Source organism: Macrosteles quadrilineatus, unplaced genomic scaffold, assembly GCF_028750875.1.
Source record: "Macrosteles quadrilineatus isolate MER2022 unplaced genomic scaffold, UCM_ALF_1.0 Scaffold_9__3_contigs__length_116548681, whole genome shotgun sequence".
In the NCBI taxonomy this organism is placed as follows: Eukaryota; Metazoa; Arthropoda; class Insecta; order Hemiptera; family Cicadellidae; genus Macrosteles; species Macrosteles quadrilineatus.
In genome coordinates, this window is record NW_026542602.1 from 105,022,207 (window position 1) to 105,048,208 (window position 26,002).

A 26,002-nucleotide genomic window follows, 5' to 3' on the forward strand; every position below is an offset into this window, starting at 1 on the left:
AAAGACATACACAGTTAAATTAGTACAACATTGTTAATGTATTTATTAATTATGTTATAGCAATATGGTACAGGGTTCCCGCGGACAGTCTGGAAAGTCAGGGAAATAGGTATAGGGTCAGGGAAAATTTAAAAAAAGGCTATGTTAAGTTAGGGAAATTTACTAAAAACTTCTATAGATTGCGTTAACTTTTTTTATGATTAGTTATTATTGAAATGAGATAGTTGCGGAACAGATTACATAGTTCTGAAAAATCTGTGGTGTGTATGTAATTTTTATTTCCATTTTTTTGTTTTATTTAGAGCTGTAAGTATTTTGAATTTTATTTCTTATTTGGTATTGTATTAATAAATATCCCCACCACAGCAACTTTCAGATTAAGTGAATTTCCATTTACAGTAGGCCCCCTATTAACCGACCCTAATGGGACCGGACCTATGTCGGATAACTCAAAAGGTCGGTTAAAACGGGCAATCCCTTAAATCATAACATAAAGAAGTGCTATTCATTTGGAATTATATAATCATTATTTTGAAGTCATACTTGATAAAATAAACTACTCTTATCTCCTTTTTCGTATTGATAGAAAAGTCACAAATAAACACCAAACACGGTTAAGTCAAATAGGCCTACTTTCAGTGGAATATATTATAGTACTAGGCAAGAGTCAATAAAAATTCCTATTTAAAAAGATGTAGTACCGTACTGTAATGTATTAATTGATGCTTTCCAAATCCATTGTAATACAGTACAGAACCTTTTGTCAAAGATAAAGATACAAGCAACCATTTTGTTACAAGACAGGATATTTATTTATAGCCTCTCACTGGAGGCTCGAGGCACAAAAACTATCTTGACCTTGGAGTTGTTAACCCCCCTTCCCTGCCCTCCCTACAAGTTGCATTGTTTGTTTACTCCAGCTATAAGATAATCAGTTCTCAAAATAGTAACGCACTTTACGATGTTATAAATTTGCCGCACTGATAACAAATTAGATCAGATAAGCTCGCACTATGAACGATGATGACAAACTGACAATATGCTATTTTTTTGTGATCAATATAAAATAACTTTTTCTTAGTCATATCCTGTAGAGATAAGCGTATGGTTCAGTTCTCATCACCCAGCGTGGGAGCGGAAATGTCAAGATTCCTAGAAAGCGGCGGTTAAACCGAACTGCTCTCAAAGCAAGGTCGGTTAAAACACACTGTATTATTTTACGACCGAAGGCGGATAATCCGATTATCGGTTAATACGAGGTCGGTTAAGAGGGGGTCTACTGTACCTGGCTGGATTTTTAAAATATTCCTTTAAAATTATTTCCTATTCAAATAAAATTAATTTTAACAAGTACATTGGTTTGTTGCTACAGAAAATATAATAACGAGTGCTTTTTATTAAAATCTTGATAGCTTAATATGAAATAAACAAATTTGTCAAAACAAAAAAAGTAAATCGGTTGGCGGTCTAGGTCTTATTATGAGACCTGCGGTAATAGCCTTATTTCCTATATGGGAAATTCACTAAAATTTGGTGTAATGGCGGCTATGGGGATGGTGGAGGCCGTATTAAATAAAAAGTTGTTTTTTTAAGCGATAAACTTATACCTAAATATTAAGAAAAAACTCACAGTACTTAAAATATGCTGTGGTCAGGGAAGGTCAGGGAAAGTTAGGGAATTCACTTGGAACCCTGGGTAAACCCCTATTAAAACTGACTCGGGAGAGCCATTTCATAGCAGTTAATCAAAGTATTAATCAGCTATGCTAGAACTGCATCACTTGCTGAAAACTACACATTATTGGTCCGTAATATTCTGTTTAATAGTCATGTGTGTGTGGATTCAACTGTACGATTGAGAAGAGTTTGCAGTAGGCCTACCTGCCTTCGTCATGGTTACTATAAACTAAAATGTTGGACATTTACTTTAAAATATTACTGTTTGCATTTTAAAATTACAAATACACTAATATTTTTGTTGTTGTAAAAAGTATTTTACTGTACAAATGTGTTTACCCAAACAGTCAAAAAATAGTCCCGATGTTTGTCATAGTTACGATTATTCTATTTAATCCTAAATTAGTCTGCATTAATAATAGAGTTTACTGTATATTCGTTTTTAAAACTAGAAAAATACCATTTCAAAACAGATTAAAAAGTAAAATAAATTTAAATCTATATCTACAAAAGAGGAACTATGTATGTATGTATGTATGTATGTATGTACCTTATGGACTCCGAAACCGCTCGACAGATTGTAATGAAACTTTTAGGCATTATTAAGCATTATTCAAGGATGGTTTGTGTGAAGTTTCGTGCAGATCCGTCAAAAGGGCTCTGCCCCAGAGGGTTTTATGTGGGCCATTGTCAGACTTTTTGAACTACAATGTTTACAAATAAATATAACTAGCTGTTACCCGGCAACTGTTTGTAGGTTTGAATAATCACAACATGCTGTATTAGTCATGATTTGAAATAGTGCCACAATGTTTCCACAGAGTTCAGCACAGAAACTATTTTACTTTTGATTTTTTTTTTACAAGTATTTATTTACAATTTATTCTATACTAGAACAATAAGTAAATTTCATGACAGTTTAACATGGGTTAATTACACTCCATCAAGTGCACTAACGTCAAAAAGCTTATAAAAAAATTAATTAGAAACAATTTGGAAGGTCTATTGGATTAACTCTTTTGAGCCTATATGTAGCTTCACTATTATCGAGGAGGTCAACTACCAGGAAATTTGGATGGCTTTCTAATTTTCATTGATATTTTTCGCTTTGTTTTTTATTTCTTCTCTAATATAGGGTAATTTTGACATTATTTCTGTATTTATATACAATATGAATAATGGTTTTGGATTCTGATTCTTTTGAGTTTAATCAACTTGCGAAGATACATGTTCATAGGATCATCTATTAGTCTAAAATTAGCCAACAACCAAGGTCAACCATCCACCTTTCACAATCACAACACATTTCCTCATCAATTGTTCTTTAATCTTAATGGAACTTATCTTTGCTCAATGAATTCACAAAACACATTTTCATTTAATGTTATTGTAAATTTATACCTGTTGGATACTAATATTGTAATAATAGGATAATAGGTTAGGTACACAGTTGTTCACTGTGACATACACCTTGAAATTGTCTCAAGTTGTTCTGTAATGATAATAATTCATTCTATGGGGATGTGTGTTAGAATCAGCAATCACATGAGACCAATAGTTGGAGCACGCCTATCTAACTAACATTCAAGCAGCTGAAACCAGGTCCGCCATCTTACTGTAGGATAGAAGCTTTAGATGCTGATGAAAACAGCAGCAAAACTCAATGTCCCACTTCAAAATAACTTTACATTTAGCCTAGTTAGACTAAAGGTAAATCGTTGAAACTTCGTATGAAAGATGTCAATAAGTCTAGGACACTATTGGTTCTAATTAAAAGTTAATATTTTAATATTGGTTAATATTTTCTATTTTAAATCTTCAAATAAAGTCGGTTCTTTTAAATGAGTTTTAAAATATGACATGAAAAAGTTCGTCGGCTGCTAATTTTTTTATTTATTGGTCAGGTAAGTTAAAAACGGTGGATTTTGTAGCTAAAGAGTTGAATTTTTTTGATCATATTTATTAAATTTTTAGTTGGCGTAGTTTGGTTGTAATTTAAATTGTACTATAGGGGCTACCCGCCGTGCCACGTTGCGTCATGCGGGCAGATTCTATCCGATCCTGCCTACAACCTCACTTGTAATACAGTTCAGATACTCAAGTTTGGAACTATACAAAAAAATTACTAAACTAATTAAAAAAACACAGAGTTCATATAAGTGTTCTTCGTTTTATTCTTTGTATTCATCTAAAAATTTTAGCTCTTTCACAAAAATGAATACGACAGTTAGAATATAAAGGAGAGTTGTATAACGAGTTTCAGAAAATGTCTTAGACTTTGAAAATTCGTACATTGTAAACGAAACGCCAGAACTTAATCAAACTTTAATACGAAATAGATATATTATAAATTAATTTGTAGCTTTTCAGAATTTTTCTTTTGCCCAAAAAGTTTTTGTTGTTAATTATGTAAATAACTTTTTCTAAGAAAGGGTAAACGCTAGAAGAAAAAGCGTATTTTGAAGGTCATAGTGTTAGTAATAGAAATATTTATAATACAAAGGCGTATTGTCACGGATATCATTGATATAAACTAACATTTAATTAGTTGTGCCTGCTATTAGGGCTCCATCTTTAGCTAGGGCCCCCATGTTTAGCCGCCATCTTGGTGAAGAATAGTCGGTACTTACGTATTAAACGGAGGCCACATATTTTACAGCGCGCTGCAGCGGTTATGTTAGGTTGGGTTATCATAAATATATGTTTTTTTATCAAATTAAACTATCTTAACCTAACCTAACCAACCAAACTTGCTGATGGTGAAGGTTTACTAATCAAATCGAATCTGTAGGTTAGGTGGCCTCCGTTTAATACGTAAGTACCGAATAGTCACTGGCTTCACGTCGCGGCCAAGGTGCTCCATCTATTGGTCTTATGTGATCGTTGTTAGAATATATGGTTTGACATAGAATTATCATAAAAACCTTTCCCAAAATTAACTTACTAACAAACGGAAAAAAGCAAAATTAATACCTGATGATTAAGTGTTCCAGTGATAAGCCAAATACTTCATAAATGTTCATCCAAACCCAGGCTCAAATGAATATCATACAACAAGGGGTTTAAGCATACAAAGATCAGATATATATTGCAAGAAGAAGGGCCGATGACTGAAAAGGAAAACATTTCAGGCAAGAATGTGTTATATTTACAAGGCAGTAAGCATGCTAGGATCTTTGTCTTAACACTTTAGAAGTTTAAGTACCGGTACTAACTTCAACTTCACACAATAGAAAAAATCAACTTTATTTTAAACTGCTACTATTTCTTTGTTATTACTATACTAACATTTGTAGTGAAATAAGAAATTTCAAATTTTCTTATTTAAAGATTGTGTAAGTAGAAAATTCTTTTTCTAGGCAATTTTATCAAACGGCTATTGGTTCTTCATTTTATAACAATAAAAGAAAATATGAGCATAAAATAATTCTATGAGAGACATAGAGTTATAGTTACAAACCATTCCATTTAGCCGTAAACATTTAGCAGACATGGCTTGATCTCCATATCAAATTTTATCTTACACAAATCTTTCAGACATTAATATTACAATCAGGCTATTATCAGTTGGTGTTAAAATTACAAATGTCATCGTTAACTATTATTTGACGACACTACATTTCAAATTAAACTGACACATTAAATTTATATTGGCAAAAGATTTTTTTTTGCTAAAATGAAAAAGGCCATAATAATATAGACCATTTACTTTCGAATTCATATTTTAATTTAGCATCCTTTATCATTTCTCAGCTTTGAATCTCTTCTCAATCCTACATTTGTTCTACTAATACAGTAGACTCCCTCCTGTTTGAATTTGTTTTGTTTGAACTTAGAACAGAAAGAGGCATATGACTTGCACACTCACACATGCTTCTTACATAGCCTTTAAAACCATCAATTCACAACCTTAAATCCAACCTACAGTTTCATTGTTATTGTTAAGTATAAAAATATAGTACAGCATGTGATTTTAAAACGTATCCATTCATTTTTTTTTTTTTTTTTTTTTTGTACAGTAGAGCATGACTTTGAACTGGGATATGACCAAACCAACCTTAAATTCTTTTGACTTACTGAAAAAATAGCAGAGACATAATGTACCCTTAAAGTTTGCAGTATGTGCAATCGATTTTCAAATACTTTATTGCCACCATACTTATCTAACTCAAATGTTGAATTATTCTTAATATTTCTTGATCATACAATTATTTTTCGGTTTTCAGATACTTTATTGCCACCAAACTTATCTAATTCAAATTTTGAGTATATTGTTACAATGATATCATGATGGTTGAACCATCCAAGTACCACTTTATTATCTTCTGATGGTTTAGAATTTAAAACATTCTGGCAAGGGTCTGGTCCCGAAGTGTGGAAGAGGGAGTCTATTGTAGATAATTTTTCAAATTTGCAACTAAGCACCACAGTAAAATGTGACTGATTTGCCATGCAGTGTGAGGTTACAGGCAATACAAAGCTTCCTCATATCACCAACTTGATAATAAAAGGCCTACTTGATTTAAAGCCTACTAGTTGGTGATAAATGTTAAATTACTGGCAGTGAGTCAGTAGAAGACTCCGAATAAGCAGTTCAAATCCACTACGAAGTCTTCTTCTGACTCGCAAACTATTGCTCTGTTTTGCAATATTTAGTAGGATGAGGGTTGTGAGGAAGATAGAGTGAGGATGGTGACCATGCTACAAAGATGTAGAGGGTATGTTGCTGACCAACTGATCCTGTTGTTGGTTGAACCGCACACGCGCTGTGTGCAGATAGTTCTTGATCATAGTATCGTGGTACTCATGTCTCTTATCTGTGTGCAGCTGCGCACACAGTATCCCAGTGTTCTTGCAGCCTCTCTGAGAGTTGCTGCGAGTCAGCTTCAGCCGCAGCTTCTGCCCAACAGACTTTCCGATGCTTCCCAATTTCCCCAGGTTCTTCGCTAGACCTTCTCCTTCCTGCAGCAAAATATTCTCTTGTTGCAAAGTATTTTCTCCTTCCTGCATCAATGTAATGTTAGATATCATTTTAATTGGTAATAAAATAGGAAGTTTCTAAGAATTAACTAAGTTACGTACACTAGAGATCTACTAATCCGAACCACATGTTGAGAAAAATGATTGCCGTATTTAAATTAAAAACAATAGTTATTTGTGCAACTAGTGAGAAAAGTGAGCAATTGACTCACTCGAGAGAAATCCTTACTCACGAGCCGTAGGCGAGTGAGGAATGGTTTCTCGAGTGAGGCAATTGTACTTTGAACTCGAGTTGCACATTATACTTTTCCTACAGTTACCATAAAACAAAAACATTTGTGAAGAAACATGAAGAAACATAACCTATTTTGTACACAGAAGTGAACTTTTAATATAACATTTAATGTGCAGTGACAAATACAACAGTACAACAGCTGACCAGCTGATTTACAGCCAGTGCTGCCAACGTATTTCGCGCGCATACGACGTTGCCTGCATGTTACGCGCTCACTATTTCGTGCCTTCACGTTGCAAATCTGGAGTGAGACAAAGTAATTAGAGTGAGACAATGTTAATATTGTCTCACTGGTGAGCGAATTGGCCACTTTGCTTTCTCAAATCAGTGAGAGAACATGTACATTGTTAGGTAACTGTAGGAAAAGCTATATGTTCTGGATACTAACAAAGGTGTTCAGCCGACAGGGAAACCAGGTACCGTTTATTTCATACCATAGGAACCAGGAAAAAGTATGTGAATTTGTCATGGAAGAGAGAAATTTGGAATCAAATCAATCTTTATTCAACACATACAAAGAAAGAGTTCATGAATGTGTCATGTTATTATTTTTTTTTTTTCTAATAACAAAACTAATATATACAAGAATATTTACTGCAATTTCTTATACACAATATTGAACATCATATAATTTGTAGAACATTTTATACAATAAATTAATTATATAGGCCTAATTTAAAAAACATGTTTTAAGCTATGTTTTTATTAGTTCTTCTAAATTATAAAATTCATGGCCAATCAGCAATATTTTAAGTGTTTTTTTTTATTATTTGTTGTTTTAAATTTTTTATATAATTGCCAATATCCCATGGCCAAGTGTCCATCATTCACTAAGAGTGTTCCGTTGCGTTATCTGTCAAGTGATTTGGAAAGATTCTCTTTTAAGGTAATCATGCAGTAAAATAGCACTAATAAAATAGGAGATGATGATATATTGCCAAGATTGCAGGGAATGATCATGATTTTGTCGTAATTCATTATGTGTTTCAATTATGTGTTCATAATTGTGGGATTAATTAATTATATAGGATATTTAAGGTCATATAATTTTTGTTTATGCAGTTTGACTGTATTTATATGACTGACAAGAACAATTAGGTTATCCAAGCAGAGTATGGTTCCGATAAGTTCAGATAAGCGGGACTTTAGTGTACCATGCTATTCATTGTTATAGGCCATAAAACTGCAACCAACCAATATACCTGAAGTCAACAGTTCCAATCGGTGCACATAAGGGTATGGTACTGGAATGTCATCAGCAAATGAATGTTTAAAACACCAATGTTGGCATATAACTACTATTCTATGAGGAAACACAACTAGGTGTACTTTTACTCAAATATGAATGGAAGGCAGATGAAGGACGAATGAGACGCCTTGTATAATAGCTTTGTTCAGACTAATATCAATTTGGACCATTTAGTACTAATATTATAAATGTGAACGTATGGATGTTTGTGTGTAACTCTGCAGTTCCATCACATGAAAACTAATGGACCGATTATACTTATATGCCAACCCCGTATGAAGGACGGGTACTCTGCTAGTTGATTATATGGTAATTACTATTCAATGTACTACAACACCGAGTCACGCCAGGGAGTGTAGTCTTAGATGAGTATTGAAGGAATTATGTGACATCCTCGTTAAAGAGTAAGTTTAGTTCTTTAGACTTGATTCAACAATGTTCTTTAAACAGAATCATTTATTAAAATCTAAATTTTTAATAACTACTGACTTATCCCATAATCAAACTGGCGTTTTGATAACACATGTTAGCGTAAGTAACTTGTAGCAAAAGTAAAAAAAACTAGTCTGTTATCTCAAGCCTAACTGGCTGAAAAGTGTAGGCCTTCATTTGACTACACAATTAATTGTGCTGCATTGTCCTATTTTTATCTTAAGTCAATTTACAAATTCCATTTCAAATTTTCAAGCTGCCACAGAAGAAGGATTAAAATGTAAAATCTGCCAAAAAGACAAACTCTTACTCAAAACCCAGTTACGTTAATTACAGTAATAGTTTTCAGCTAAACACTCACGTGCAGATCTATTGTGAGGACATCCAAGTATTCCTTCAGTAGGCCAAGACACTCTGCTTGGCCCAACTCCATCTTCTCTCCAAAGTCCTCCCTCTCACCAGGGTCGATACAGAACTGAATTGGCAACAACTCATGTGTTACGTCTACCAGGGGGATGGCTGAAGAAAGCACTGAAAAAACAGACAGTCAGAGAGACTATATACATACTGTAATAATATAAATCTCTCAGGGAAACTATTTTAAACTTTTTGTAAAAATTTACTGTATTTTTTATAAAATGATTTATAAAAATACGCCAAGGACTACAAAAAAAAATAAAGAAAAACAAACTTTTGGATCAAACCAGGAATCTCTTAAATCTTGGTCTACTGGATTTGACTGTGTCGTTAAACAGGCTAAACAAAAATATTAACATCCATCAATTGATAGAAAGAAATATGCCTTTATCAGTTTAGGTGTAGTAACCTGAAGATGAATTACAGCAACGCATCTGAAGCGTTAATCAGTATTATTGCTATTTCCGTAAAGTGGTCAATCTCTGGAAGAGATGAGCCAATTTTTGGTTACCATGAAAGCCTTCTTTATTGTTCACTGTATATAACTATTTTCATAATTTACTCACTCAAGGGCTAACCAAACTACTAACTACTAACTCAAAGATAGATCCTCTCATAAAATAAAGCTTTCTAAGGGATTCTACAGTTAACTTTGACTATGAAAGTCTATAGAGAATCTAACCTATTTTTTTACCAAATACCTATTTTTTTTATCAGATGTACAATGTTGCAAATCTGTTAACTCTTGTTTTTTAACTAAGCTCTAGCTCAAGATTTGTTTTTCACATTACTTCAGGTTAGGCCTAGTGGTTGTGGCATTATCACTTAGATAGAATCCATAGTAAATTGTTGGGATTTGAACCCGGCACTTCAGATCACTATTTTTTGTTTTTTGTAACCGAAGTCCCATGCTCTCCACTGTAACCTACAATAGAGATATGCTTATTTTTCTCAGCATCTGAATGGTTTACTCACCAGTGGTGTTGTCAGCTGGAGTGTCCATGGCCACCAGAGCACTGAAGTGTCCTCCGTCGTAGGCCAGCAGCAGCGGGGAGCGATGACACTCACTCGGAGAACACTCCAGAGGCAGGTAGATGCCACCGAATGGGATAGGCGCTAGAGGCTCTCCATTCATGTCCTACAGTGATAAATGATAAACATTCCATCAGAACATTGAAAACTCAGAATATTGAACAGTATCTCAAATACAGTAGGAACTTGAATAGTTCAAACAACTATACCAGGGACTAGTAAGAAATATAAGATTGGTAACAAATAGATTGAAAATTAAAAAGTGACATTCTTTATTGCACAACTGTGCTGGCAACACAAGTGATGTGTAAAGTTAGAAGTTTAATAATTTGGCACATTAATCTTCGTTGTCAATTATCAATGGTCATAGTATTTGAATTAACCAACATTATATTCAATTAACCCATGATATTTCTAGTTTCTACCCTGACTTTATATGGTAGTTATAGGGACCAAGAGGAGATTAAAATTGAAATAGTTTTTGAACTAGGGGGATTTGAATCAAGCACATTCCACTGTAACAAATCAATGATACAAAATGTAGTCCTCAGTTTACACGTAGAAATGTAGGCTAACCAATATGTTGCTGGCAGCACCAATCAGTTCTTTTTTTGCAATAATTCCTTCTTTGCGGCACTTCATTGTAATATATATACTGAGAAAAACGAGAGCCACCCATAGTGCTGGTTTACATCTTTCATTAAGAAATGTGGAGGTTTAACACATTGCAATGGCCAATCTTAACTGACTGATACCAAAAGTATATACTAATATCTCAAGAATGCCCTCAGAATGCTACTATTCTACACTCAAGTAAAATACAAATTCAGAATCACTCACCCTCAACATTGTGTCTGACACAACAATGATCGGACGTTTCAAAACATGAGCCAACGCTAATACATGGATCTCTTCCAAACTCTCGTAAATTGCTCCAGCGATCTCGCCACTATGGTCGCTAAATACACAAACCAACAGATATTACTAAAGGAGGTAAAGAATTAAAAGACAAAATGGAATTGTGAATATAAATGGATTGCCTCAGAGTCCAGAAAATAAGGAATTGAAAGACTTCATTTCCATGTCATACTATAACCAGTTATCCATTTATATTAAAAAAATAAAAGATATCTACGTTATGACTCGCTACATTCTTTCTTTTAAATTGCTCTAGAATTGTATCAGACAATGAATTGTACAATGAATGTTGTACAATGTTGTACATGTACATGTTTTGTACAATGGTACAATGAATTGAAGAATTGTACATTAAGGTAGCAGAAACAGATACACAGCTAACACAAATAAATCAAGAGTTCCATACAGCAGGATGAAGAACTCCCCAAATGCCCAATAACCCAGTCCTGCCAATCTTGAGTTGCTAATACTGATTTAGACAGCTCAAACAGAGTAAGTGATGTAACGTACTGCCATGGTGCAAAGATATCCAAAACCAATGTCACTGCCTTGAAGGGATAAAATATGTATAATCGTATAAACGGGTTTATTAACTATAAACTACTTTAAAATCTTTTCTCAGGTAGGTGACTTGGCTGTGAATCCATTCCTTCTTCCTTTATGCATTCGTAATTTTTCTTCGAAAAATCAAAGTTAATAATGTAGTTTATTCTACACAATAATAACATCTGAATGAATGAACCTTAATAGAATGAATCACTGATGATAAATTTCCCTGTCATTCCCTCACCTGGCAACACTGAGTCTCCGCAACCTTGGCTCAGTAGAGGCCATGTTGACAATGGCGTTCCACTCCCTCCTCCACTCCACCTGATCACATCATCAATTAAAATAATTTTTTCAAACTCATATCTTTAACAAAACAAGTGTTCTTAGGTTATAGTGTTTGCCTTCAAACAGGGTTCCCACTATTTTTCTTCAACAAAATTAATGGTGTTTTCACGGTTCTCACAGTCTGCTTTTATAAATTTCACGGTCCCCAAACAATGTAAGTTATAATGACAAAACTTTATGTAATGCATTTTCTAACCAGTACACAAGGTTTTGTAGCCAATTAATATGACACCATTATTAAATTTAACATTGCTTGGATCTATACATGCAGGAAAACACAAGACCATGAAATCCTTTGACTACTCTTTGAAATGAAAAGTTACGCAATTACTTTTGACAAACGGCAAAATAACAGATGACTAATCGGTTACATCTTTCAACCTAAATCGAACGGTCGGTATACTTTATTTGGACGGTAAATATTATTATTGGTTATTTATGGTTGTTGTAGGTACACTTGTTAATTTTAAAATCATTGATTGATAGTATAGTCAATGGTGGTATACTCTGTTAGACAAAGACATAGACATATTTTATTTGCACATAACATTCTTTACATGTGTTGGTACATACAGAATAGGTGCATTGTCAGAGTTAAATTATTAGAATATAAATAATGAAATAGTAATCAGGAAGATAATTTTAATTGACAAAATTGAATGATAAAACTATTCTAAACTAAAGGGTTATTGTGAAAATCTGCAATTAAATAAAAGGCTCTGTCAAGTAAGTGTTCACCTATTTCATCTTTAAAATTATTTTCACTTAACAATTTATAGTTTGCAAGCAGCACATTGTACAGCCTCAGCCCAGCATATAGCGGACTTTTTTCATAAAGGGCTAAACGGTGCCTTGGAAATCTAAAAATGTTTTCATTTCGAGTATTATATCTATGGTTGATTTGAATTGATTCCGGGCGGAAGTTTTTAGCTGAATGAATGTAGTTTAGTGATTCCAAAATGTACAATCCTGTTAGGGTGTGGATTTTTAAATTTCGAAAAAGGTTTTTGCATGAATTACGTGGATTTGAGTTGGTCATAATACGGATAATGCGTTTTTGTAGCCTGAATATTGATTTGACTCCGGTAGCCTGAACCACAGAAAATGTACTACTATAACCCAGAATGCCAACCGCATAGTAAAAAGCATTAAGCGGTTTGAGAGAGCTTTGCCTGTCAATCCGTAGGCAGCGCCACCAGCGTTGCCATGCAATAGCATAGCAACGCTGGTGGCGCTGCCTACCGATTGACAGGCAAAGCTCTCACAAAACACTTAATGCTTTTTACTATGCGGTTGGCATTCTGGGTTATAGTAGTACGTTTTCTGTGCCTGAACCCATAAGATTATACTGTACCTCAATACTGATTCTACATAAGCATGATAAACCATTTTCAGAGTTTCATTAGGAACAGAGTCCCTTAAAGTGCAGAAATACAATTGACATGGATCTAAGTTTACTTTTTAATTGATTCAGATGTACATCCTATTTAAGTGATTTATCTGTGTAAACACCTACAAATTTATGAGACGTTGCCAATTTAAGGGATTCAATTTTATTACCATTGTTTCTGACAGAAAATTTTATTGTTTGCGTTTTTTCAAGATTAGGTTTTAATCCATTGTTCAAGAACCAACCCTCCATGTCATGAACCACATTTTCAAAAGAAGATAGCATTTCAGAGGTACTATTATTTTTTATCAAGGCTGTTGTTTCATCTTCAAAAAGAATTAGTTCCTGATCAATAGCTTAAGGGAGGTCATTAATGTAAATTAGAAAGAATAGAGGACCTAAGATTGAACCTTGGGGCACACCTGCCGATAGGTTTTCCCATGGCGAATAGTACTTGATCTTATCCAGTGTTATTACAGTTCTTTGTTTTCTATTAGAAAGGTAAGAACTCAATAGAGAGTGACAACTTCCCCTAATACCATAATCACTCAGCTTGAACTGAAGGACTAAGTGATCAACACAGCCAAAAGCTTTGGACAGGTCACAGAAAACACCAGCTGTAGCCTGTTATTTAATCAATTTTTTTAATAACATATTAAATACTAAACATCAATTCAATCCACAGTCGAGCGTCGTTTCGATTGGGAACCGTATTATGTAAATCGTACGTTGTCTGTCTAGAGTCTACACTACAGTACAGTTCCGCCATTGCTTGCTACACGAAAAACAAACACAGATAATAATAAATACTTATTGCGGTCAAGTCAATACCGGCAATAATTGCTCGCACTGAACTAGGGCTACAACCGAAGGCAGTACTGAATGCGAGAATTGTGAGACGTTTGCAGCCATTTGTACTGTAGTAATAGTACTTTGGAACTAGGATATTGTGGGAATGCAATTAAGCCAACAGCGAATGAGCTGGTTGATTCTTTTAGTGGTACCAACATAACAACATTTTACAACGTCTCGGTTTTCTAGCAGAGTTGCTGTGCCAGTGCTACATCAATTTTGATGTTTTTAGTCTATGACTATTTCGTTTCGTAAAAAGCAAGAGCGGTTCCCTGATTCCGTTTACTTATCAGACTTGGATACGATATTTAACTGAGAGTGCACGATAATTTTGGGCTGGCATGAGCTCGCTCGTTGTCTGATTCAGAATTTAAACGAACAACAAAACATTGACCATGGCAACTTCCTCCTTAAATATGAGTTTTTATATGGAACCGGTATCAAGAATCGTGGAGTAATATTTCAGAACTGGTATCAAATAGAGAAATTATGTTATCGGCCATTCCCTATTTAAATACAACTAGGACATAATTCAAGCCATGGCCTTGAGTTTTGAGACCACTATGAGCTTTGATGCACTAAGACTAAACTGTCTCTCTCCTCTGGCACTCTCTCTCTTTCACTCGTTCTCTCTCTCTCTCTCTCTCTCTCTCTCTCTCTTTCTCTGTGTATCTCCCACTCACACACACACAACAGTCTCGATATCACTGCATTCAGTTTCACACAACTTGCCCCTTGTGTCGTCTCCAGGTGACATATTTGAGGTTTTAAGGTTTCAAAAACAAACTCACGGCTAAACCAAGGTCTTTTCACGGTTGACCTAATTCATGGCTAATTCACGGTTTTAAGGTTTTCAAGGTTGAGTGGGAACCCTGTCAAATCTGAACATCGCAAGTTTGATTCTAAGTGAGATCGCTCCTGGACCCAGATGCCATTTTTTGTCATTTAACTATCAATTGATGACAGATGCTATTTAACCCTTTGGCTATTGTGAAAATCTCTGCCCTCTCCAGTGCTTGCTCATGTGACTTATCAGTACTTTTGCTGTATTCACAACACAGACTAATTGTCTGAAGTGCTGGTGCTGGTTGTGTATGTTGGTTTATTTTCTTTTTAAGAATAATGACACCCTTTGCTTTACCTCTGAGTAAATGAGGCCGGCTTGGGCGTTCAATGCGCTCTGTTGTCTTCTCCAGCGTCTCCATAAAGCCTCGTGACGAGGTGAGGATGACAAGAACGCATGTAGAGACTTGCGCAGAGTTAACAGTCGGTCATGGAACCCCCACATACCTTTGGAGCAAATGTTCACATAAAGCCTGAATCATTCAATAACCAATAACCCTTACCATTAATCATTATGTTCTACCATTAACTCTGAAGAAAAAGTCACAGACAGTTAACATGCTCAAAAAGGTCACATAATATAACTAATATTTTCTCCTAAAGGTTTTTCTAATGTTAAGTGTAGGAGGAAATGGTTAGAACATTTTCATAGAGGGAATAAGCTGTAGTTCTCATGATAAAACATGGACCCAGGACCGATTAACTTGTTTTGTTTTGATGTCCCTAGAGGCCTTAAATACCATATGTTCAAATTCATATTTATATACAGGGTGATCAACTCAAGGAGGCCACCATTGGGATATCGGAAACGGTAATAATTAGAGAAAACTTTAAATGGGGGACATTCCTTTATTTTTTGTGGCAGTTAAAAATATGATTTTAGTTTTTCAAAATTCAGCCGCCATTTTCCAAAATGGCGGCCAACTTTGAAATTTCTTATGGAACACCCTGTATTTTATCATGTTTTCGGATAGAACAAGAAATTTAAAAACTTTTTTATTCTTGACATTTTTTCGATAAACCCACTCGTTTAGGAGTTACAGCCTATGGAAAAATTACTTCCGGTGTACATTTTACATCATGTAGCTCCAAAAAAAGTAGGTTTATAGCGAAAATGCGAAGAGGAAATAAGTCAAATAAGTCTTAAAATTGCATCCACATTCCATTAAGACCTTAAAATACACAGTTTTCCTTTTTTTCATTTTTGCCGCCATTTTGGAAAATGGCCGCCATTTTGGAAAATGGCCGCCATTTTTTAATAATAGAAAATATATATTTTTAACGAATTTTATGGACTTTTTGGAATGTGGATGCAATTTTAAGACTTATTTGACTTATTTTCTCTTCGCATTTTCGATATAAACCTACTTTTTTTGGAGCTACATGATGTAAAATGTACACCGGAAGTAATTTTTCCATAGGCTGTAACTCCTAAACGAGTGGGTTTATCGAAAAAATGTCAAGAATAAAAAAGTTTTTAAATTTCTTGTTCTATCCGAAAACATGATAAAATACAGGGTGTTCCATAAGAAATTTCAAAGTTGGCCGCCATTTTGGAAAATGGCGGCTGAATTTTGAAAAACTAAAATCATATTTTTAACTGCCACAAAAAATAAAGGAATGTCCCCCATTTAAAGTTTTCTCTAATTATTACCGTTTCCGATATCCCAATGGTGGCCTCCTTGAGTTGATCACCCTGTATGTGTTTGATAGAATGATAATCCAAGCAAAAATCATCCGATTTTGATTAAATTTGGTACAAACATGTAATTTTACGTTTATTCTAACCAACGATATAAACAACTCATAGATTGCTGCTCCCCCACTCTCTACTGGCAGAAGCCGGCGCAGCCCATACACTCACCGTATAAAACACACCTTTTTAGATGCTGCTCTGTTTAAATATGTAGAGATGAAAAATTGGTAATGCATGTCAAACTCTTTTTACAATTAAAAACTTAATGTATGTTTTGTTTCTTGCATAGAATGAATAACCCATTTGAACTCTTTAAAACTACACATTCACTAAACTTGATTTTAGATGTTTTTTCACACAACTGTCATGACTAGTTCAAAACTATACATGGTAAAATAATAAGTTATTGCAAAGAAAGGATAGTAAGTACAAAATTTGTCATTTCACACTCAATTAACTAATGAAAACATTAAATATTTTTGAATAAAATAATTTTGGTGAGTTTCTGTTGCAGACCTATGTTAGGCGTAAACGTGATACTTTTTCATTTAGCTGAGTGGTGGCAATATATTTTAATAAAAAGGTCACAAACAAACTTAATTAATTGCTATCACATGATAGGTGTCTTCCCCAAAAGAAATATTCTCGACGTGCCTCTTAAAAATAGTGCCCACAAAATGGGAACAGGCGGCTACAAATAGTCTTTTTGTGTTAAAGTTTCCTTTATGTTGAAGCTGACGAGTTGATACATTGTAAACGTACTTAACTACCTTAAAACATCTTTGTGTACCCTAATGAGCTTACTTTTAGTTACATAATCAGTCAGTTGTGTATAATAACTCAAATTGCCTTTTTCTTTTTTTTTCTTTTTGAGTAGGGATATATTGCACAAGATGTGAATAGTACATTATACCTAATGAATATCATTCCGACCTAGCATCATATAACGTATAGTGTTGACTGACCTCTGAGAAAATGAGCCCGGACGCAATTATTTCATTGTGCATGTTTTACAATGTACAGTTTTAGTTTAACCCTATCAACAAAATAAAAACAAATTTCAGTTAAGTAAATTTCAGTAGGTAAGTTTCAGTAATGTCATGCTGTATCGAGTTAAGGAATCACTTACTCAGACACCTTGTTTATAATCTATTAGATTAGGTACTTTACACGTGAAACGAAATGCCACTGCCTTTCTGTACCTACTCTGTTGGTGCAGTTGTAAGCGGAACAAGACACAACCATTTTAAACACATACTTAGCGTACAATTAAAGATATTGATAAATTTTAATCACAGTTTTAAAAACCGCACACTGTTACATCAAACAAGTGTTGAAATGGGTGCACGTGAGGTACGCCGCCGCTATCTTGCCAGTAGAGAGTGGGGGAAGCGAGCCCGAAAACAGCGCCCACTACGCCACTGAGAGCGCAATCCAGTAGTTATTTACATCGTTGATTCTAACGAGTCTGTGAACGCGCATGATCGGACCATGGGAACGAGGTTTTAGGGGATGAAAATGGTTTTTACGTTAGGTAGGTAGCTAATAGAAACCTTTTTATTAGCTCGCTTTCTTATCTGTTTGGTACAAATTTTGCAATCGATTTTAAACTATCTTCCCGATGAACTAGAGACTTGAAACTTGAAACATCGCTCACAAATGGATGACAATGCAATACTAAATCATTTTATTTTAATATTTCCCTTGGGATACGCCCCATGGGCTTCCAAATTTTTAATGTTTACATTTCAATGTAAATATATCAATTGAAGTCAGCTGTGAATACTTTATTAGCAGCAGTTCCACAAGATTATATATAATGCCAAAATCAGGTCAGGAGAACAACACCATGTTTGGAGGTTTGTGTTTTTATGTTCACCAAGATTACTAGGTACCTATATAAAAAGTACATAAAATGTAACAATATAGTTTTACCAAGTCTTCCTCATTTATGTTCAAAATAATTCAAATAGCTTTCTATAAGTATTAACATATTGACCAGATTTGTTTTGACGCATCCCAAATTATTTAATTTAATTAATTGTTTAATACGGCCAAACCGTATGATGGATGAGAACGAATGTGTGCAAAGTAGATATATTTTAAGGTTTCAAAGATGTATAGAAATGACAATCTTTTTAGAATAGAATTGACCATGGTAGTCCCAACTTAGGTGGCAGTCAATGTTAATGGGGTGTAAGTCTATGACTGACAGACAAATAACTAGGGATGTTTGAAGTCTTGATACCACCGATTTGACGTTGGTATCAGTATCGGGAATTGATCATCCAAAGGTTAATTGGTGATTGCACAAGACGACGATAACGTTTCCGAGACTGCGAGAGTTGATAATGATGTCTAAATGGCCGCACGAGATTGTCAGAATTTTGCCGCGATTGCGCAAGACTATGGTAATGTCTACATGACTGTGGGAGATATTTGTGATCGCGGGAGACGTTGATAACGTTTCCATGACCGTGTGAGACGATGATTGCGTTTCTGTTACCGCTGTAGCAATATACAAGATTTTGCGGGTCTGCAAAATATAGTGATAATGTTTCCGTGATTGAGGAAGATATTCGGGATATGGCATTGATCCCAGAAGATCATGGTGTCACCAAGACCGTGTTTGAGATCACAATATTACCCCGAGTTAGACTTGACTGAAAATATTAGGCACATCTGCAGTAATAATAACATTTTCATTTTGACTTTAGTAGTTAGATCTTTATTTACCTTTTATATTGTTGGTTATGTATTTATAATAATTAAATGTGTTTATAAAGGCTTAAAACTTCAATTGGCTAGTTAGTAATTTGTATTGCTTCATAAATTTTTTCTTGACTTGAAAAATACCCCATTATCTCAAAAATACGTTATAGGAGGATATAAAGACAGTGGTTGGTGTAGTATAGCCAATCCATTCAGAAAATTTAGTAAAAACTATAAAAAAAATTGTATTGGTATCGAGAAACGATTTTACAGGTGTGTACAGTATTGGTATCGAGAATCGATAGATTTTGGTATCAACACATCACTACAAATAAACTAAGTCTTGCTTGAGCCACCATCTTATGTAAACGTCCATTGTGTTTGTCTCTCTACTTGTATTAATTGTCGTTTTATTTGAGGATTTTTTTTTTCTTGTTTAGACTACAATTTAGTTCCCTGTGTTTTTTATTATGATTGTCCAGCTTTGACTAAGTTTAAGAACTGATTGTTATGTTTTACATACTTCCTCACCAGAAGACAGGATAAGATTCCAGATTCCAAAAAAACACAAATCTTGTTTTCACTGATCATAAAATGTCCACAACAATCCCTCAAATAAGATAAACTTACCAAGAGACGCAGCATGCAACAGACAGTTTCCGTCACCAGAGGTAGACAAGGGCCACAACCTCTGACATACAGCCGACCACCAGTTTAGACGATTGGCCTGCTCCAGCGATTGCTGTGTTGACACAGCAATTAGGTCCTTCTCTAGGAACTGTCGAAAATCCTCTGAAGAAGAAGAACAAATTACATTGAAATTTTAAAATCATCCCTATAGCATTATTTGTCATTTATTATCAACCACTTCCTGTTTAGGCAAAAATTAAGACTTGTAGATTTTTTTCAAGATAACGTATTTTACGAGACTTTGTCGATCACCGCAAATGTTACGCACACTAAATATTGTTCTAATTATGATAGCAGTTATATTGATCTGTTAGTGCTACTAGGTTCGTTTATATATGAAAATAAGAGCTCAGAATCTCCTCTTTCCAACGGTATCAAAATTATTACGCTTCTGGATAATTTTCATTGCGTAGTAAGCGTTTGAAAAAAAAAAAGCACAAACTAACGGCAAACGGCAGTTGGGCACCGAGCGCACACATGAAACCGCCAGCTAAACGGCGAAAGGCAGTCCTAGGGTTTATCGGGAATGTGAGCTATCACCATACCAAATTTCAACTCAATCCGACCAGAATCAAGAATCAAGAATCAAGAACTTTATTGTCATTGACCTTTTACAAGGAATAGACATAGTCAAAACTAAAACTATAAAAACTATAAAAAATACAGTAGTGGGTTCTATATTAAAAATCAATGTCAACATTAGAAAGTAAATATTCTGTTATACAATAAAATGGATTTTTGATGAGCCACTCAAACATTTTTGACCTAAACCTATTAAAAGGAACCAGTTTGGCTGCCAGACCTAATTTATTAAAAAACCGTATACAATTTATTTTATGGCAGTTATGTGTTTTGGCCAATCTATGGGCAGGGATTTCTAGATTGGATTTGCCTCTTGTATTGTAAGAGTGTATACTATCTCTACAAGTGAATTGATGTAGATTAGCTTTAGTGTAGAGGAGTATGTGAAAAATATACAAATTTACTACAGTCAAAATTTTAAGGTTTATAAAAAGAAGTCTACAGCTATCCACAGGGCCAACCCCACAGATTGTTCGTATAACTTTTTTTTGCAATAAAAGAATTTCATGGGTGTGGGGGGAGTGTCCCCAAAGTATAATCCCGTAAAAAATATGGGATTGAAAAAAACCAAAATAAGTAGTCCGAAGGTATTCATTACTAACAAAATCTCTGAGTTTCCAAATTAGATAATTTACTCTGGAAATTTTTTTACATGTGATTTCTATGTGTTCTTGCCAATTTAATTTTGAATCAATTTGGAATCCTAACAATTTTACTGATTTTAATTCATTATCAAGTGGGGATAGACTCAAAAGAATTCTCTGTGTTTTTTCTTGATTACACATCAATTTATTTGAGGAAAACCAATTTAGTGCTGACGTTATTGATTCATTAGTAATTAAATCAAGCTCATGGATATCTCTATGTGTTGCAATCAAAGTTGTGTCATCAGCATACACAACAGTGTCTACATCAACATTCTTCGGCAGGTCGTTTATCGAGATTAAAAACAAGAAGGGTCCCAAAACTGAGCCCTGTGGAACACCTACTTCAACCAATCTTAAGTCAGAATGACTGCCTCCAACAGATACATACTGTTTTCTAGGGATGGTCAAGTCTCGAAATTTCGGGAAATTTTCGGGAGATTTTAAATCTCGTTACACGAGACGAGATTTCTTTTTGGCTGAGATTTTTATCGAGACGAGAATAAAAAAAAAAAAATAAAAAAAAAATTTTAAACGCCTGCAGAAAGTCAATGCAATACCCGCAATACAGGAGCGTGTTGTAGTTGCGTTTCCTTTGCGAAGGCGTTCTTATTTAATTAATTCTTTAAATGTAAATATTACTTTAATTATTTTAATAACATTACTTTAATAACATTTGAGAAGTTTTGTTGCAGTGTGAGGAATGTTTTATTACTATAAAAAGTCAAAACAAGTAACTATTTTATCAAAACTAATAATTGCTTTTATTTTATGATTTATTTTATTTTAGGATAAGTTGAACTCTATCCTAACTGATATCACTATGTTTCCTAATCGTAGGCATTTTTTATAAGTTAAGCGTGATTAATAAAAAAAATGTTATGCTGATGTTTTTTAATAAAAGATTGTAAATATTCTTGCCTATTATCATTACTTTTGTATTTAAACAGTCATCTAACAATGTTACAAAATCAGGTAAAAATTTTGAACGTGCATTTCCCGTTGTGTATGAGAAGGGAAATCCCGTCTCGAAATTTTATGAGAAATAAAAAATCTCGTCTCGTCTCGTCTCGAACTAAAAATCCAATCTCGTCCATCCCTACTGTTTTCTATTGGTTAAATAGGATCTTAAAATGTTTAAAGTTTCACCTGTAATACCGTAAATTCAAGTTTTTTGAATAAAATATTAAAAGGTACAGAGTCAAATGCTTTTGTAAGATCAAATAAAGTTAATGAAACAGTTTCTTTATTTTCAAATGCATTTAAAGATTTATTAACTACTTCTAAGACAGCTGAAGTTGTTGATTTACCCTCACGGAATCCAAACTGTGAATTTGTCAATAAATTGTTGTTTTCAAAATATTCATTAATTTGTTTATGCATGAGACATTCAAAAATTTTGGAAAAGATTGGCACTATTGAAATAGGACGATAATTACTAGGAAGATTTTTATCGCCTTTTTTATATACTGGAGTAATTTTAGAAATTTTGAGAAGGTCAGAGAAATAACCAATTTTCAGACATTGATTAATGCGTAATTGAACTTCAAACAAACAAACACATAAACAATTACAAACACACAAACTTTCACATTTATAATATTAGTAAGAGCATAAATAAATAATACCTTCACTTCATACATAATAATGACTAAAATATTATTTTTATTTAGTACATTAACCCTTTGGCCGCCACGGTCCGATATATTGGACGTTGAACAGTGATCATGTACGTTTGTAGATAACTTTTCAAGATTTGTTAGTTGTTCTGAAGCGTTTTTAGTTAGTAAATTATGACTAAACTTGGTCAAAATAAGTTGTCAGTGAGTAGAGACACAATATTTCATAACTTGACAGAGATTGGTGTGCAATTAATTGGTATGATGGGTTAGCCTCTGGATCAAGATTATGCAAAATATAAAAGGTTTAATTTACCTGTTGCGTCAATTGATCCTTGTGTTATAAAATAACTATAGCTGTTTTGTGCTGCTAAGTGAGCCTTGAAACTGAACCTACCTTGATACTGAGATAAACACGTCCTTACATTTTTTGGACGTCACAATTACAAGAACCGACCATTGCCTGGATTTTAGAATTTATAGAAAACTTACCACAACAGACCAGACAATTCATTTTACATCCCATCATCCACAAAACAGCTGCTTATAACAGCTTTGTACATAGGCTATTATCTATTCCACTCTCACCAGAAAACTATAACAATGAATTACATATTCTAAAATATATCGCAGTATCCAACGGATACGAGAGCTCACTAATAGATAAACTTATAAACAAACAGAAAAATAAAATTAAAGAAAACCAAGAAAAAGACCCCAAGAAATATGTCTTTGCAGAATACGGAGTTGTACTTAACAACACACTGAGGAAAGAAATGGCGAAACATAAAGTACAAGTCGCATATAAAACGCCTAACAAACTTTCTTTCCTCCTCGGGGAAAGAAGAAAGAAGACACTTGATAAAGTAAACAGCACAGGTGTTCATAAAATTAAATGTGACGATTGTCAGAGTTTTATATCGGACAAACTGCCCGTTCTTTCACTACAAGGTTCAAATCTACCAAGGAGAAACTCCAAATCTGCTTTTGCTAATCACCTCATTAATTCAAACCATAACTACACCGATCTACACAATATGAGTAATTTAGAATCATACATCTGCATAGGTCGTAGACGATGTTAGACCATTTAAATTTGTTAGGCTAAGTGTATGTATATAGTTTTATGTTGTAAATAGTTGGTGTTATCTTTATTCTTTGGCATAAAGAAAAACTGTAGGCTTCTTTCCTTTTCTTGTGCATGATATGGCATTAGACGTTATATAGCGCATTTGAGTGACGCGAAGACATCAAAACTCTCTGAAGACAATTTATTTCAAACCCTGAAAAGAAGCTTATTTTTCAAGGTAGGATTTTCAAATTTCGTATGCTTGCTAGCAAATGTGTGAAGTAATAAAAATAACAGGAATATTGATAAACTATTTTTTATTTATATAGTTACCTTGGTTGTACTCAAAGTTGTATTTATTTATTTTTATATTTTTTACTTATTTGGTAACATAAAAAATCCATTCAAACCTTTATAAATATTATATTTTTATAAAGGCAATTTTATTACAATTCTAGAAGAAAAGTGTTACCAAAATATTTGCAAAAATAAAAAAGTTATAAACATTGCGTTTAAGTACAAAATGGCCTCGGCGGTTCTTGATTATACAAATGAAAAATGCTGGCAGCGAAAGGGTTAAGTAGATACAGACCACACTCACTCATACCAACAAATTTAAATGAGACACAAAATCATCCTGTTATGAATTGACCCTACTAACCTGCATATACTGCAAAATCTGGCAGTGTAAATGTATGGATAGGAGTTTCAATGAAGAAATCTTGTTCAATGTTGTCCAAGACAAGTTCGCAGCGCACTTGTGAAACGAGATTCACATTATCTGTAGCACGGGATATTCCTCTGTTGAGCTTCTTATCTGGAAATAGTAAAATTTTGAATTTACAGAAATTAGCTAGGCTAAGTATTGTTACCCTAACTTAAGTGTTAACCAATTTTTTAAATTACTCTTGACGCCATTCCTGTATCTATGTATTGTACTTTAATGAATAAAGTTATATGAAATGAAATTAAATGAAAGTGTGTCATCAAGTTTTTCAACAAGCTTCCTCGATATGATTTGGTTCTTCAAAATGGCTGTGAAAGATAGTGATAAAAAAGACCCTACATCACTGCTGAGTAAGCTGGAGCAGGGCAATTAACTATTTATGGCTGTAGCTCAGTGGTTTTAGTGCTCCTCCGGCATTAGAATAGAGAACAGAATCCCTTGCTCGTAGTAAGAGTCGACTAAAAAGGGGGGAGCACCCCCATTTTTTTAGTGTCCCCTCTGCATACCAACATATCCCATTTAAAATCAATAGACCAAATTTTTCCTAATCACTCTGGTATATTCTTGTGTATGGCTCTGTGTCCTTTTGTCTCCCAATGTGTAGGAAGTCCGTTCAGGGAGAGGATACAGCTTAAAAACTGGGTCATTCTTGCACATCCCAGGCTGCTGGATAGTACAGGGGCCCGGGTCAGCTTAGCCGGCAATGACCTGGCTGCCCTATCATCCGGCGAAAATTTCTTTGGCCCCAGTAGTGCCGGATGGCAACCGGATAGGGCCTTGCTGCGGCCTTGGGGGGGCTCTGCCGAGGCCACTGCCTTGTCTGGAGCGTTCTGGGTTTTGGGGGGCGCAGGGCATGGAGTATTGCCATGCACGATGTGAACAAGGGTAACATTCTCACGAGGGCACAGCATAGGGGGGAAACAATTGAAAAATGGCAGAACACAACCAAAAAGAAAAACTTTCGGGTTTCCTAACCCAAAAAAGAGGCAGAAACGACACCTGAAGTGGACTTCGACCCGTTCAGGAAGAGCTCACGTTTGAGTTGCTCCCCTGTTCGACCCCGTTCTTTCACCCTGAGTGCCGATCCATTGTCGCTCTCAGAAACTCTGCCAGAGCAGGGCAGTAAGAAATCGGCTTCGCCATACGAGGCCGTGAACCTGGCGAGGCAGGAGGAGGAGGACCTCCTGAGGAAGTGTTTGAGTTGATACTCTCAGTCAGATGAAGTCTGCGACACGCAGACAGAGACGTTGAACCAAGACGTTAAGACTGGGATTACCAAGCTGG

The 26,002-nt window shown here is 34.6% G+C and overlaps 1 protein-coding gene across 4 annotated transcripts in view; it reads right to left on the minus strand.

The window, feature by feature from the left end:
• LOC129002178 (OTU domain-containing protein 7B-like) overlaps positions 1-26,002 on the minus strand; it is a 41,663-nt gene that overhangs the window by 3,500 nt on the left and 12,161 nt on the right. The window contains exons 3-11 of one of the 4 annotated variants that reach the window (XR_008491551.1): positions 24,653-24,808; positions 20,018-20,179; positions 15,278-15,426; positions 11,791-11,870; positions 10,923-11,040; positions 10,026-10,188; positions 8,995-9,164; positions 6,409-6,681; positions 4,651-4,787 (exon numbers count right to left, since the gene is read on the minus strand). Coding sequence is in view for 3 of the 4 variants with exons in the window: in XM_054429789.1 (XP_054285764.1) it covers positions 6,379-6,681; positions 8,995-9,164; positions 10,026-10,188; positions 10,923-11,040; positions 11,791-11,870; positions 15,278-15,426; positions 20,018-20,179; positions 24,653-24,808 (1,301 nt within the window). In the remaining variant the exon portion in view is untranslated. Of the gene's footprint in view, positions 1-4,650; positions 4,788-6,374; positions 6,682-8,994; positions 9,165-10,025; positions 10,189-10,922; positions 11,041-11,790; positions 11,871-15,277; positions 15,427-20,017; positions 20,180-24,652; positions 24,809-26,002 lie in introns of those variants that run through there. The other 3 variants (XM_054429789.1, XM_054429787.1, XM_054429788.1) reach the window with 3 other exon arrangements.